Source organism: Temnothorax americanus, unplaced genomic scaffold (assembly GCF_048541705.1).
Source record: "Temnothorax americanus isolate GAGA-0224 unplaced genomic scaffold, ASM4854170v1 Scaffold51, whole genome shotgun sequence".
Classification (NCBI taxonomy): Eukaryota; Metazoa; Arthropoda; class Insecta; order Hymenoptera; family Formicidae; genus Temnothorax; species Temnothorax americanus.
Window position 1 is genome coordinate 73,219 of NW_027509668.1, and position 16,770 is coordinate 89,988.

At 41.2% G+C, this 16,770-nt stretch overlaps 3 protein-coding genes across 3 annotated transcripts in view; 1 reads left to right on the forward strand and 2 right to left on the reverse strand.

Annotated features, from left to right (window-relative positions):
• Pxb (putative Hedgehog signaling attenuator pxb) overlaps positions 1 to 16,770 on the forward strand; it is a 442,218-nt gene that overhangs the window by 55,827 nt on the left and 369,621 nt on the right. The window lies entirely within an intron of this gene.
• LOC143904385 (DNA polymerase III PolC-type-like) lies at positions 4,598 to 5,939 on the reverse strand. The gene is given in 2 exon segments (XM_077419030.1): positions 4,598 to 5,517; positions 5,519 to 5,939. Coding segments are annotated over 2 exon segments (1,011 nt in total). The 5' UTR covers positions 5,708 to 5,939; the 3' UTR covers positions 4,598 to 4,695.
• On the reverse strand, positions 6,116 to 8,177 carry LOC143904432 (uncharacterized). The gene is made up of 3 exons (XM_077419112.1): positions 7,730 to 8,177; positions 7,410 to 7,617; positions 6,116 to 6,815 (listed from the first exon to the last, which is right to left on the reverse strand). The coding sequence occupies exons 1-3, from the start codon at positions 8,022 to 8,024 to the stop codon at positions 6,116 to 6,118; spliced, it is 1,203 nt and encodes a 400-aa protein (XP_077275238.1). The 5' UTR covers positions 8,025 to 8,177.

Consider the following 16,770-nt stretch of genomic DNA (forward strand, 5'->3'; position numbering starts at 1 on the left):
ATGGATGGCGCGGGCGTCGCGCGTGCCGAGCTTTCGTACACGAGTTACCGCCGTCGGCCGGCCTGAACAAAATGTTTAATCATTTCCTCGGATTGCCCGGAAACAAACAGGAAATGAAGCGCTCGCATCGTCAATTTGACGCGACTTCTAATGAAATTACGTATATATGTCAATGGAACACACGCGTCGCGCTCCGTTGCTTCGTTCGTCAGTTTGCAACTCGAAAATTGCCGTTTTTCTGAAATAGAGGGAAAATTCTCCTCGTTATAAAATAAAATCGTAAATAAAAACACTAATACTATATATATGAATGAATAACAGAAAACGCGAAACAGGACGGCTGACCATTGCAATTTTAATTCTTCTCTTTTTGGGAAAACGACTAGATACCATTTTTTAATTACTTTTAATTATTCTTAATCACATTATTCGCGCACAAATAAATGTTCTACTGAAATTAAAGTCCGTTTGAACTTACGTGGAGAACAAAATTCAACTTCCTTCATTTTTGACGATTAACTCGCGAATAGTCGCTTGATTTTCACTCGCTTGAAAAACTACCGATATTTCGTATTCGATACTGAGAGAGAGAGAGACGAGTCACAGCTCGTATTCTCGGCTTCAACGTTCCGAATCGAAGTTCCGCTTTTAAGGTTGGCATAATCCCGGAAGCTCTCGGAGTCGGCGGCGTAAATATTTGCCATTCAAAACAGTGGGTGGACTTCGTTTAAATATCGATGACAGCGAGTAGGTACCGACGGGTTCGCCGTGCCGGTCCAGTGAAATATTGACCGATTTTTGCGTATTTGCTGTCGGAATGCGCGGGGAGAATGGTTGGGAAAATGTCGAGAACGCGCAATCGAAAACGCGCGCGACGTTCGTTCGGTCCGAAAATCCGATACAGACCGAGCTCGTTCGTTTAAATAATCTCTACATTGTATTTATCGACGTCGCTTTTTATCGATCGCGACCGACGTTACGCGGCTTTTGAAAATCGAGAATTTTTCTCCCGATTACAATCGCAAATGCGTGCAAAAGGTCACGGTTCGGTATGCTTGAAAAATTTATGTCTTGCGGAATCGATCTCACAATTGTCTCGGGCGCAAGAAATGGATCAAATTCCTATAAAGATGTCAACGTTAAAAAATTATTTCACGAGTCATGATAATAAAAATATCACACGATATATTTAGTTAAAAAGTAGAGCTGCTATATAAAATAAAATAAATTTTACTAAAAGAGACGAGAAACATTATCGCAGATTAATTATTTATGCTTTTTATTTACTCAGGAACACTTTTCTTAAAGTTTCAATTACAATTTCCATATTTAATTAGAAATAATTTTAATACAGAATAGAAACGCTTGTTTTTATAACTTTAATACGCACACAATCCTTAGTTTGATTAATATAAACTCCAATTACGTTAACTAGCATGGCAGAGTTGGAATACTATAATATAATTTTAAGTTCGCTTCCTTACTTTTGCTAAGTTTACGGTAGCCGAGAAGCTCCTGTCGGAAGGGATAAAATCTCATCAAGAAATTTCGGACGGGTCGAAGCCTAAGCGCTTTCTCTCGTCATAAAAGAGCCATTAACAAATCCACGTAAGCCGTGGCGTATCCAACGCACCCCTTTTTGCGAACAAAGAACACCGGGCACAAATCGCATTTTGCGATCATAGAACGCACAATGAGAGATCGCGAAGTTCTCGCATTTTCACGCTAAATTTGTCCTGCGCGACAATGAGAATCGCCTAAACGGTCGCCTTTCTGCCCGTAGAATTCGGCCATTAGACACCATTGATGGATTAACCCCCACCAGAGGCTACCTCTGCCATCCGGAGTTGCCTTAAGTCCTGTCAGAGGGTCGTGCGGCGATTTTTTGAATATATTCACGCGCAAAACGGCGACCGTTTAAGGGCGCTATTGTTCGCCGGGTGAGAAATATGACGGCTGCTTTCCCATTCTCTCGTCTTACCTATTCCCGAATGTTCGGCATTTTCTCGTCTCTTTCACGTCTCAAACTCCTCGAATATCCTCGTTCGCGACACGTTGATCGGTGCTCTCTCACTCGCTCTTTTACTTTTGTGAATGCTGCTCCATTCATGAATGCTGCAATTTGGTCAGTTTGCTACAGGAAACAAGTACGTTCTTAATGGGAGGATCTCTAACATGTAACAAGTCATACACAAATATTGCAAACATTTATGATCTTTCATTATAATTGATTCTGCTATATATTCTGATTGCTTTATTTTATACGTTGACAAATACGTCTTATTATACAATGTATAAATTAATCGTAATTGATAAGTAAACTGAGAAAACGAATTCGTCGATAGCGTAGATTCATTTTCCAGAAAGTCTCGGCGCGCTTCTTTCTGCGTTACATTTTACATCGTTGTGTGTTTAAGGTAACACGTTCGCGAACGTGCAAATGCGCGCGAGAAAATTGCGACAGCACGCAAATGGGAACCAGTCGCGGAAATCGGTCGCTTAACTTGCCGGGATTGAATGTAAATCGTTACTTTGGCACTCGGCGCGGACGGCATCCGAAGGTGGGAAATTCGTGTTTCCGGTCTATGTGCAATCTTTCCCCGCCTCTTTTTAGAATACGTGCATTACCAGCCGCAATAATGTCGCTCCGAGAAACGTATATAAGAGAGGCGAAATAAAGCGACCGACCAATCGCCGCGTTGCCTTTCTGCGACGAAAAATGCGTCGTGTCTGGCAATATGGAAAATAAGAGCGAGTCGGGGTTGAAGTATGGCTGCAAAAGAAACGGCGTACTGTCGAAGGGGAGAAAGGATTGCGATATGACGGTAACAACGTTCAATCTGGGAAGGGCGAGACTCCGAGGTGGATGAATAATGAAAAAAACGCCAAGTGTAATAGAATGGATATTTATTGCGAATCAAGGTTAACATAACAGTTAAAATCATTTTGCGTGTAAAAAATAAACGGAGGAACGAAGAAATGTTCTTCGGCTATATATATACGTTTTAAATAGACGTTTTTTTTTACTTTCGAGTTGCAGAATGATTGCAGTACTAAAAATTGTTCTCACTTGGCGTTTCAAAACCGCTTGCAACTCAGGCGTGCGGTACTTGCAGCCGGTAATCCTAAAAATGTTGCGCGAGCGTGCGCGTGCGGAAAAAGTGCTTTACGATCATCCGCGTACGTTTCCGCCGTGCATTGCGGGTCGAGCGAACGAGCGGTAAAAAATTCGACCGCGTTATTCGGAGATTAAGTTGGCGCATTATATGAGCGCGTGCAATATATATACTTCTATCCGCGCGCGAACGGTATATTAAATCTCTCCAGGCGGGAAAGAGACAGCGAGCTGCGTTGCCTATTAATGCGGAACAAAAATCCAAACGGATGTGCCTGGAAAAAAAGAACGGGTGTTGCGAAGCGCCGTGGATACGGGACGAAGAGAGATAGAGAGCGACGGAAAGAACGAATGAAGTTACACGACGCGAGAGCGTTGCAGTAATCCCGTTAAAGTTGGAAGGGTGCTATTGTGATTACCGATTCAGAACCAATTTGCAGCTGGATCAGCCTCGGCGTCCTTTCGCGCGCGTGTTTTCTCTCGCATTAGGCATCGGGGCGATTTATTCGACGAAAGCGCGCGCGAAGTCTATCGTTTTAGAAAGGGATAGGAGAGTGCTTTGAAACACGAAACATTTCCAATTAACACACGAAATGAAATGGTTTCGCAGTTTCGAGCAATTGACAATTGCGGTTTACGATTTATGATTTAATATAGAAAGGCCGTTTTCGTAATTTAGATTCGTTACGTCTTTGAAGATTCCCGTGACATTTGTACAAATGTCAAAGTTTTTTGATACTTAAACACAAGAATCCCGGCGGGCGCCGCGCGCCGGTTGGTTTGTAAAATGACCGCTTAACTCCGGAGAAATTAGAATTCATCGCGCCGGTCCGAATTAAAGTCGCGAAACTTTTTAATTTCGTAATATGCAAATTAGCCTCTGCGACGCCGTGTAATTAAGGACGTTCTCTTGTGATAGTCCCTCTCAAAAGTTCCGCGCGCCGGGCGAAAGAAACTGCTGTACGCAGCGCCTCTCTGGAGAGGGAAACTTTTTACTATGACTGTACGCGCACACATAGCGACGCTCTATCTGTATATACGCCCATACTAGCTTACGTCGAGGATACGGCAACACTGCGCCTCAAGCTCAGAGTTGCGCGCGCAGTAAAAGCAACGAATGTATAGCCGCCAAGCTCCGAGCCTAACCTCTATCATTCTGTGTTGTGTAAAAATTCCACTCAATTTCGCATTTCAAACGGCAGGTTTGCCAGGAAAAAGGCAGAAGAGAGTAAAAAAAAGAAACTTACAGCCATGTCTGCAGTTAAAAAAAAAACGTATTCAGAAAATAAATAAAATGATTTATACATAATTGACCTTCATTTTGTGAATAAAAAATTTATTTATAACTGGAATAGAAAAATAAAAACTATCTATTACAATATTGGTAATGTGCATTATAATCAGAATATTCAGAATGTAACATTTTATTTTATTCTTATTTATTACAATATGTAACATATTTTATTTTATTTCTAAGCGCTTTTATCTTTTGTAATTTTTGGTTTTCTATCACCATTTTAGTTTTCTATCACATTTTATTTTATTTCTAAAAATGGAGGAGAAGAGGGTGTGTACACTTTTTACACTGCAAAATGTGAACCATATTGTATTAACTTAGTAATAATTTTATTTATAGCTTTTTTATTTTTCGTAATTTTTGGTTTTCCATTTTCACATTTTGCAGTGCAAAAAGTGTACACAGCCTTTTCTCCTCCATTTTTATACACTTCTTTCAAGTTCTCAAAACTGATATTTTGTTTCGCCATCCTTTTCAATAAATCTCGGGAAACAACACCTTTTAATAAATGTAACTTTTCTAAATTTGCCTTAATGGTATCATATTCTAATTGATCTGATAGACAAGTTTCGTATGGTTTCATGTATTTTAATAAATCATCTTCTTTTTTAAGAAATTTAATTAACTTCTGAAGAACTGAAACATCGAAAGTTGCATTATGAAAGTTTTCCAGAACGTCAGGACCTAAAATGTCTTGAGCTAATGTTGACAATTTAAACAATCCTGGACCTTTCCGTTCTGGAAAAGCTTTTTTGAAAACTGTCAACGTGTCAACAAATCCAACTATATTAGTAAGATCTAAGTGAACATTATTTTTAACCATTGCTCTGAGTAGTCGCGGAACATCGAACTTAGCGTTATGTGCGACGAGTACATTCATTTTCTCTGAACAACTTAAAAATCGATTAAGAGCAATTAAAGCATCTTTTATATGAATCGTGGAAACTATTTCATTATTTAAATGCAAATGTCCTTCTATAATACTTAAACCTGTTATATTCATTGCAGCAGGTGAGATAGGTTGCGTCGGGGTTACATAAACATTGAATTCGCGATTTTCTGATATTGCAGCTATTTGTAAAATGTCGTCAGTCATACTTAGACCCACCAGTTTCAAGATCAAAATAAATTACATTATAAGCAAAAAATACTGATTCGGTAACAGTTGTTTGTGTAGGTGTTACATTCATACCACAATTCGATACATTTATACCACAATTCGATACATTCATACCACAATTCGATACATTCATACCACAATTCGATTTATATGTTACACCTTCTGAACTCTCCATTTTTTTTCTTAACTGTTCTCTCTTTATTACTAATTCAAGTCTCCGTAATTTTTTTTCTTTAGTAGATTCTCTTATTGCTCTTGCCCTTCTTTTCTTATCATATGTAATAGCATATTTAGCTGTGTGAGTGCCCGGTGACAATTGCAATTTTTTTTTAATATCTAAAATTGAAGCTTCGCCGTCATTTTTTGTGCATACTGCACTCGCAACACGGAAATCTGCTGCAGCGCTTTTACTGTGACATACGTTTTATGCGCTTTGTGGGCTATAATATTATTTACGCTTTCATTTGCCTGACTAGAAGCTGCGACAGAAAACTTTCGAGCGTTATTAGCGTATTTAGAAAACAACGCATATAAGGCTGCATATAATTTTTCATCTTTTAGCTGTATTGTTTGTGCTCCGGAATTATTTCCCCCGCCTGCACCAGTTACCGCAATTTTCATGTTGATTATAAATGTGATCGGGAATACTCCGGATGGCACTTGCAAGCTCTGCAGTTTTGCCTTTGTTCTGCGAGATTGCATAAGCAAAACATTTTTTTAAATGTGGAATTGCACCTTTTTTATTTAATTCTTTATGACTTTTTACTAACTCGTACAATTCTTTTCCGAAATTTTTTACTAAATGATTTTTATCTGCTAATTTGTATATAACTTCGGAATTTTCTTTTCGCACAGCTGCTATTGTGCTACTATCCTCGTCGCCAATAACAACTCGAACTTTCAAGCCTACATCTTTTAGTACTTGGCTGTGATTAATCAGTTGCGCTCCAGCATCCGCCTCCATAGCTTTTGCGCTTCCGTGATAATTTTTGCGGCAGTCATGATCTGCTTTATCATGTCCCCGGTCACATAATGCACACTTCCTATTGCGAGTAGCATAATCCAGAATCTTTCCACTCAAAAATCCGATGATTATTCCATAACCATTAAGGCTATCGTAGCTTCTTCCATTGCCTCTCTTGGTCCATCCCATGTCGTATGAAATTATAATATTTACTATATCTAATAATGCTGCATCCAACTCACAATTTAGATTATTATTGATGTCGGAGGATTCAAGGATTTGTAAATTAGGATAGATGTCATCAACTATTTCTGGCGGCCTATAAAAAAGTAAATAAATAGCAAATTATAAAAACATACAAAATGAAGTAGATCACAATGAAGATTTTATTTATGATTTCGTGTACTTAAAAAGTAGATATAAAAAAATAGTGTAAATTTTAGGATCACACGATGGATGATATCTTCAAAATAAAATAAGATTAAAGTCAGTAAAATACATTGTTATACGTACAGTACATTTTTGGTACAAATCAGAGTAATCGAAGAAATCATCTTATAATAATTTTCTATGCGTCTACACATTTTTGACACAAGTCAGTAAAATAGATTGTTATATATATATACAGTACATTTTTGGTACATATCAGAGTAATCGAAGAACATACAGTACTATTGATACTTCTAACTTTTTCATTAGAATAATAATCTTATTATGTAATATTTCTAAAAATATAGTAGAATACATTTAAACATTTTTCATTAGCTTAAGGTAACATTCTGACCAAAAAAAATTTTTTCCTTCTTTTATGTTACCTTAATCATAAAAAGCTGTTGATTATTTACAATTATGTTCTTGCATGCATGTTGTATAACTACAATTATGTAATTACTGTAAAAAAAGTATTAATTACAATTCTTCACATAATCTCTTGACATTCTGGATGACAAGACGTCTCTCCTCTTCTGCAGCTCGTCTACAACTTTCTTTTGCAGCCTTTTCAATTGCTGGTCCTACTTCTCGTTCGTACCGTTTGTACAAGTCATTTGATATTGTTGGGATATTCATAACAGCCAGTAACTTATTCAATCCAGTACAGCCCATACCAGAATGTACAGCACCTGTCAAAGAGCATTTGAGGTTATTTTCAATATATATAATTAATATTTAAATAATGTATTCAACTTTATAACAGATGAATTATTATGTATCTAAAAGTAACAACGGACTTACCAAATACAGCTGCTGAATTGATGTCAGAGTAAATACGTTGTTGAGCTTGACACTCATGCTCTTTATTGGTACGAACTTCATTAATTCTTTTGCATTCACAACAGATAATTAAAGTAGAATCAAGTCCTGTATATTTTTCTTTCAAGACTTTATCTAAGTATAGGTATTCATTGCACTTCGAACATCTCAAATTTTTTGCAAGTACTTTGAGGTCTACGATGCGTTTCCCCTCACAGACATTTTCATCGCATTCACATAAAATATTCTGAATACGTCTTTTTTTAACTGCAGACATGGCTGTAAGTTTCTTTTTTTTTACTCTCTTCTGCCTTTTTCCTGGCAAACCTGCCGTTTGAAATGCGAAATTGAGTGGAATTTTTTACACAACACAGAATGATAGAGGTTAGGCTCGGAGCTTGGCGGCTATACATTCGTTGCTTTTACTGCGCGCGCAACTCTGAGCTTGAGGCGCAGTGTTGTCGTATCCTCGACGTAAGCTAGTATGGGCGTATATACAGATAGAGCGTCGCTATGTGTGCGCGTACAGTCATAGTAAAAAGTTTCCCTCTCCAGAGAGGCGCTGCGTACAGCAGTTTCTTTCGCCCGGCGCGCGGAACTTTTGAGAGGGACTATCACAAGAGAACGTCCTTAATTCCGGGCGCGCGTTACACACGTGTACGTTACACACGCGTCGGTCCGGCGCCGGTTTTTCCTCCCGCGAAAAAAGTCGTCTGCTGATGAAATTTTTACGCCGCTGACCACCGCCGGGGATATAAAAACCCCGAACCTGCGAGGGTTCTCGTTCCTTCCTGTTCCGCCATTTCCAAAAGGATTTTCTCAGGATGCACACGAAGTATCATGACTATGCCACACACGTAACATAAATCTGGATTGTCCGAGTCTTTCCATTTTTTTAAATTTGCAGCTATAATGTTGCGATATATTAATATTACGTTATAATATACATGTTAAATATTTATAGTATCATAAAACTTTGTACATATAATAAATTTTTATAATATTAAAGATATTTGTTTCGCAATAAAGATAACTAATGTTAACGTTATCTCGACCCAAAGCTCCCAAAAAGCGTCTCTCTTCTTTCGGTTACCGATACCATCCCCGCTCATTTTCGCTCCGGCTAAAATAATATTTCACGTTTCTATCTCGCCTCACCGTATCCCTGGCATTGATCAGTCCTTTCCGACGAGCTACTGAACCGCGCGCGAGGTACATACAATATATAGGGTGTATACACTTCGGTGAATATTATCGATCAACTCGACACGACGACGGTCACGCGGGGAAACGTTCCAAAACGCTTTTGGGAAGTTCAGTGTCGTCGGCGTCGTTTGCAGGACGCGATAACAACTTTGACGTTATCCTTGCATGGCGAGAGTATATAACAGGTACACTAAATTGAAGATCCTGTTTATTCATGAAGGAACATTAGGGGGGGCTCATCTAAATGCACGGCGAGGGACGGGCGACGGCGGATGCGTGTGTACGAGAGTTGTCGGAGCGATCGAAAATATTTCTCTTCTGATACTCGACTCTGTCTCTTTGTCTCTCTATTCGGTTTCGCCCCTCTCAGAGATATCCCCTCAAACAACCAACCAACCGCTCCAACGACTAGCGGAGAGACAAGACGCATTAGTTTTGAAAGCGTCAGCGCGAGCTGTTTCAACGGCATTACGTATGGAGTGCGTAGATAATGTAGACGAAAGCTTACGGGTAGCAGGAGAGAGGATGAGGAGAGATAGGACTTTTCCGTCGTAATATACGATCGGCAAGGGCGGAATGGTCGCGGTGCAAGGGTCGCCTGGTTGGCTGGTAACATCTTGCGCTGATGTCCCGATACACCATAAATTATTATATTCATATTATATCCAGATTCGTGTGCCACCCCTGTCGTGATTCCGTCCCGGGTGAGGGCTGCTACGCGCTGCATCGCGCTGCATCGCGCCGCGCCGCGCCGGCGTGTTTCGTTTTTGTAAGAGGATTTATCTCCCGCGGCTCGCACTCGATGGAACTGATCGCGACTACGTGACTACGACTCGCCGTCGCGTCGCCATTATGTGCATTCACGCGACGAGACTGGCGTACGAAATGGTGCCTTTTTGCTCGATGCGCTGATGCTTGGTTCGTGGCGGGATAATTAGCGGATGCATCAATAGTTTCTCGATTAATCCTGTTCAAATAGACGCGTTAGAATTATTGATATTGGCGCGATTAATTGTTCAAACAATTTGAACCAGTTTTTAACAATTTTTAGGGAAACAAAAAAAAAAGGTTATGTCTTTCAATATTTGAAACATTTATTTTGGACTACTTATTAATATATGAAGAAGGTACAACTAGAAATCCACAGTTTATTGAGATGTACAGATACAAATACTAGTATTTAGAATCGCCATAAAGATATGAAACTACATATTCAGTTTTATCGTACAAATTTCCACTTCAGACAGAATCAATAATTGTCATTAACAAAGATAAAGAATTCTCTTTCTTCATTCTTCGTCATTTACATGTTAACGAAGTTCGTTTACGCACATGAGCATGAATTCGTCTGGTCGGTCACAATCGGATTTATCTTATCATACAAATGAAATTCTTACAGACGGGTTTGCGGAAGGAAGGAGATTTTTCGTTCGACTGAAACGACGAATCAGGACGAGGGTGATTCCTCGATATCGCCCGTCATTGTCAGTCCCGGTATTTCTTGGCTTCGCGCCGTTTGCTCGTCTCCATTTTGCCCTTTCTCCCCGTATACTTTTACACCACCGTCATCGTCCTCGCGACTTCCTTCAGGATTCTCACGAGCTCTCGCGACCCTCATCATCCTGACATCAATGCTCCGAGGCATCGCGCTTTTCTACGTGTACACTGTACGTACATCCCGCACGGCTACGCGACTTCGATATTATGAACGTGAATGTCCGCGCCTCAGGCTCTGTCTCCCCGCTTTGTATTGGATTCAGCTAATATTTTGATCCGAGATACGTGCTCGCGATGCTCAAAGAAGCGCCTCATGGACGAGGATTACCACCATGGAAACAGAATTAAAAGGTCCGCTCCGATTCCGAGCGACGGAAAACGCGAAGCGAGAGGCATTAGTGTCATAAGGTCCGCATTCACGTTGCTCGTTCAACGCTGAATGTAGTTTTCATCTTGCTTACCCTACATTCTGCAATGAAAGCAGTGATCTCCGTGTGTCGAACAAACTCGGAATCTAGTGGTCTAGGTCGCATCCCGAATTAAATGCGAAGTTATATAAAGAGACTATTACATCCTATATTCGCAGGGATTATCAAGAGATATAATTTATATCAGAAAATGTTATATATGTCTGTTTTTGCTATTATAGATTTATAGATATATCGAATGATTAGATGAATGATGAAAGTTAATTTTTATTAAAGTCTGAAAAAATGCATAGCAACAGCTGTTAATTATGCAAACATCGTCAAACATTTCTCTTTCGACTAGATTCTTAATTCGTCGATCGTCTATCGCCTCGTTGAGCACTCCTGATGAAACGAATGTGCAATTCGTACGAGAAACTCTTTATAAGTCGTTCATCGGGTTCGTTTCTCGCCTCGTCGATAAATTCAGCTTTGCGAGTGCGCTACCGCGAAGCTACGCCAAATTCACCGGCGATGATCGATCAACGTCGAATGGAAAATGGGCTCGCGTGCCTCGCGACGAAGTTAATAGCGCTTCTCACCGACGAAGAAATCGTCGAAAAACAAGCGCCGTAGAACGAGAGGAGGCGAAGGAAGCCGTGCGGGCTTCCTTCGCCTTCTTCGTCGGCTTCGCCAGCCGGGCGAAAACGTGAAAACACTCATTAACGTCTTTTGCGCAGTATTTACCGTGCTCGAGTACTGTGCGTCGTGCGGGCGGTTTCCTGAAGGCTACAAATATCTACCAGCCAAGCAGCCTGCAGTCTTACGTGCAAAACGCGCTGCGTCTTCGACGAGTTCTTCATCGGCACAATTTACTGCAACGTGACTATCTACGCGAAAGAAATGCTGAGAATGTATTTCGAGAATCTGGAGCGATGAAGTTATATTCAGAAAGCTCTTTGATCTTTATGAAACATCGTGTTCAAGAATAAAACGTCCGACGTTTCTAGCGGAGTTTCACGGTAACGTTCGATTGTTATAGATAATTGCTGATTGTAGCTACGGAAATTATTCGTCAGAAGTAATCGATACTTAGCCGATCGATACGTGAGATACGCTCTTCCCGAGAATGGCATGTAATTATTTATTCGTTCTACCTTGGGAAACATATAAATTATTCGAAATATCAGAGATCAAAGCGATTGTGGCATTATTAAAGCTGTTGCCTCTTTGATCGACTTTTCGACGTCGAGCTTTGAACAAAATTTCACGCTCGATTAAATTTTTATTAAGGAAACATTATAAAATGAATTAAAGGACGCATAGATAAATTAAATACATCCTGCATATCAGTCCCAACGCTTCAATCGTTGTTGAAAATATTGTTGAAACATCAACAATAACGAGATCCTTTCATATGCAACTCCACGTCATCCTCCTCGTCGGAAAGTTTGCCGGCTCGAATAGCAACCAGCAGAGGGAAAATACGTGGCGCAGGGTGCAGAAAGGGGTTCAGAAAATTAGGCGGTCTCTGCAGGGGGAGCGACTCATCCCGAATAACGCCGACGCGTTCTCAAAGGAGGCACGAGCAATAAGGTACCGTGCGGGTAAGAGACACGTCTGATAATCCTCTCCCGGCTACGAGACTGTCGCATAATCTTTCGCCTTCGTCCGCCTCTCCCTCGCAGGAAGTCGTTCTGTTTACCATTCTGAGGACGTCTTTAATATATAACGGGCAATTTTCCCACGCTCGCTACGCCGTAAACTTCCTCAAGAAATTGGATGTTCCGAAATAGAGGGAAGGAAGCACAGCTTAAGGCGGGAAGGAAGAGATAGAGAAAGAGTGAGGGAGAGGAGGAGGGATCTTTTCTGAAAAACAGAAATTGCGATTCAGCTGTCAGGACTTCATAATCCTCGCGTAGTCCGCGTTCCTCCGTCGATTTCGTGTACACATGTATCTCGAAAAGGGCGATGATCCCGGCAGTATGCGCTGGGAGGGGTGGCTGAAAGTACGTCGTTTTAATATCTGACCTCGTTGCAACCAGCGTCGACCGACCGAAACTTTGCGACCCTCCTCCCGTAACGTCCCCTGCTCCTGTTTACCACCGAGCGAACCGCCGTTTCTCCCGTCCCCGTTCCCGCCACGCCGCGTTCTGCGGTAAATGCGCCAGGAAAATGCATGACGCGTCGTTAGCCTCCGTCGAGCCGGTAAGTCGCTGGCAACTTTCGTCTCCTTGTTGTCCCAATTTGCGGCAGCTCCTACGGGGAATTATAAGCTGCTCTCTGTCATTTTTGCGGAATATGGCAGGAACGCTGGAGAAGTTTCGGCGTGATAACGTTCGGAAGTTCACTCAACCGATCTAGAACGGATCATTCAATTCCTCGTAGGTCCTGAATGCACCCAGGTGCACCTGAGGCAAGAGATCCGTTAGGATATCTTTGAATCGCAGTTTAATAATGATGGTCTCTTTAATCTTGAATTCACATACCTGAGTGACATTTGAATAGGTTGAACGTTTAAAGGACGAATACTAATTGTATTTTTTTTTCACAGTTAAAAATATTCGTTGTAGTATTGGTTTCGAGTTTCGACACGCTAAATAATATCATCAGTAAGTTTGATTAACGTTGAGTGATATCCTGATTTGTCATAATTATTTATCTTTTCTGAAAAAGTAGGATATTTTGATTTATGTTCTTTAAACCAAGATTTATGCTTTAGCAGTCATTCTGCTTAAGTATTGTTTAATACACGTCGTTATGGCATTTATCTTGCTTATACTTTGGCGTTGAAAATCGCTACGGGAATGCACAGAATGTTAGTTTATACGGGACAGAAACAGGCAGTGGTGCGAGAGGGTTAATACTCTAGAACGCAGGTGTGCGTGAAACATACCGCCTGCGTTTAATTTCTCTGCGTAATACCGCAGTAAAGTAGCTGGACTGTAACGGATTGTTATATCCGAGTCGTAAGCTGTTGAGAATCCGTCATACGTAAATATAATAATAATAATCTGAGAACGTAGATGAACGCAATATAATTAAAGCGAATTTCATTGAAGCTGCGGATAAACTATCGAACACGAAACACTAAGCTCCTTTCCCTAAGCTTTTTGTACACGAATCTGCGATAAAATTAATTGTTATAATAATTTTAACAAGACGAGTATCGAGTTAATTATCATCCTTCTAAGCATTTCTACGAGAAATGTCGATCTCCGTGTAAAATATCGCAGCGTTACACTTGACTATCCATTATTCCCATGTATTTTAAATGCCACGAATTGTCTTTTTTATATTTTATTTCTATTACTTCGCGTATTTCGTATTTTGACACGTCGCGTTGCGAGTAAATTTTGGCGTATTTTCACGGCGTTGACGCAAGAGAGAGAAGGGGATTTCATCTACGCAGACAATGCAGGCTGCATCGCCGCCGGTTGAAGACTTCGTTGACATAGTTCGCATGCCAGCCGCACTTGGGCCGTCGATCCTCCGCCTTTCTTGCAGATACCTGCGTCTCTAAGCAGGCTGACGCGCGTGCCACAGCCTCATTAGGGATTCTTAGGAACGCGCTCGCGCGCGAGAGACAAACGTCAGCCTCCGATCTCCCCTCTCGTCGGAAATATCGAGAGGCGCGCTCTCGGGATTTAGCACGCAGCTGTTGGTACCATCGATGAGCCCCAAGGATTATCGCGGATAATCTCTCACTCCCGCCGTCTCTCCTCGGAGACTCCTCGCAGGACCTTGGGAAATATATGTATAATGATGTAAATATACGAGCGTCGCGTGCCGGCGATCAGTGCGTATCTCAAAACCTTAATTTCGAGCTATTGATGACACGGTTCCGAGGAATCGTGTTGTTGGTATAAATGAGAACAAAAAGGGTTACTTCATGTCTGAATTCGAGTGCATAGATTTTATAGCGTTAAATTATAATTACATATATAACATTCTTAACTTATGTGTGCATTAAAAAACATATATTAATTTTCAATTTAAACGCTTTTTCAAGAATTATATATAATATAGCTTGGCTCACACAAATCAATGATATATTGATTATTATTTTGAGATCTCGCGTATAGCCATTGCGCACACCGTCCCGAATAGCGAAACGCTTCTCGATTTTATCGCCGTTATTCGCCTCGCTTCTCTGAGATATAGCGGATCAATAATAAATATAGAGCAATCTTTCTAATGTACCGCCGCGCGGGAGCTCTCTCGCGATCTCGAGGATCGCTGTTTGCGATGTACAGCGAAGTGATCGTACTCTCGTAAATTCTATTCAATCGCGCTGATGCGGGATGAAGAAGGATGCGGCTCGTTTTGTTTTCGCGAGGCTTTGGGGTGGAGTAAAAGCATGTGGAGGAATCGATTTGTAGCGTTACGCCGAGCTGTCGATGGTCAATTCGGGCGTGGATAAATAAACATCTCGAAGAAGGGACGAGAGCAAGCTTACTGCCACCGAAACATTCTATTCTTCGAGTGGTTTTCAGAAAGGTAGATTTATCATTCAACGTGTTGTGTCGTAAGTGTTGATGACCTCGAATAATGCAGAATGATTCAATACAATATTTATACGTGTATGTGTATATCTATGTCTATGTGAGAAACAACTATTCGCGTTTTCTTGAAACGCCGTTCACGTCGCAAGGGAGCATTTCGTTGGGTGAAAACTCGATTATTAGGAGTTTGAAGTTTGTCGAGACAACTAGTTTAGCGATCGAAAGCAATTCCCTTTAAATCTTTCGCAAAACAAATCGCGCATCTAATGGATTCTACGTTAATCGTCTTTACCATGTCGTTAACTTGACGCGATGCGCGCGTAGCTCGCCCGGGGCGACGCAACGATCATGCCCAGTAAAAGGAGCAATCGACTTTAGGCTCATTAGCAACGCACCACCCCGAGTCAGTTACCTTCTTTGTTATCTTATCTAATACCAGATCCTCACGGCTAGAGAAACAACGTCAAATCGGATTATTACGCGCAGTATTTATTCGCGCAGTAATTGTTATTTATAATAAAATAATAGTTGCTCGTGACTTTATCTTTTCAGAAACAAGATATTTTATTTCCTTTTTAACTTAATTTATTGCGATACACTGTTTATGACGGAACATGATCCTAATAATAAATTGATAAACTGTATAACTTACATAAACTTTAAAATCTTAGAAGCACGTCGTGAGTTTTAAAGGATAAAAACTGAAAGTTGAAAGATGTATGTAATAATAATTTGAATGTATAATAATTTTTATATTTTCGAGAGACTAAAGATCGCAGAAGCAAGAAGGTTTTTGATCGCACCCTCGTTTTATGGTTACCAATAATCGATTTAACACGTGTCCCGCTGATACTTCGCGGCGCACCGTCACCGCATCGTACGGAACGCAAGAACAGCTATCGATAAATTCACGCGGCTCGGCCTCGCCCCCCTGTCTCGATAAATTATCCCGAGGGATGACAGAGACATTATAATCCGAGCAGGGTCTAATAAAAAGGTTCGGAATTCTCTGTCGTCGGTGCGCCGCGCAGTGTCGTTACTTAGCAATAATTCGCGTCCGCGCTAAGAGAGGCTCAGAGGAGCGTGCGGGGATCCGTGGCGAGAAGGGAGAAACGTTGGAAAAATGAAGGGATGAAAGGGCGAGGCGCAAGGGAACGAAGCAGAGCGACGCCCTCCAGCACGCGTGTCGCGCGTATGTATCGTCGGGAGGAGCCGCGTATCCTGCAGATGCCGACCAGAAGAATTTGGACAAAGCTGCGGAATCGTCACAATAGACGCGAGCGCGCCTCGACTCGGCCCACTCGGTTCCCTCTTGGATGATTTATCGGGCGCTATTTGTGTGTAATACCGCGAACACAATCGCCGTCTGGCCACGTCGATGATCTTCCGGAACAGAGAACGATCCGAG

Excerpts from the sequence above, each read along its gene's own strand:
- LOC143904432 (XM_077419112.1), bottom strand. The coding sequence starts at position 8,024 with ATGTCTGCAGTTAAAAAAAGACGTATTCAGAATATTTTATGTGAATGC. Across the intron at positions 7,618-7,729 it reads CAATTCAGCAGCTGTATTTG|GTGCTGTACATTCTGGTATG; the intron begins GTAAGTCCGTTG and ends GCTCTTTGACAG. Across the intron at positions 6,816-7,409 it reads AAGAGATTATGTGAAGAATT|GCCGCCAGAAATAGTTGATG; the intron begins GTAATTAATACT and ends ACTTTTTTATAG.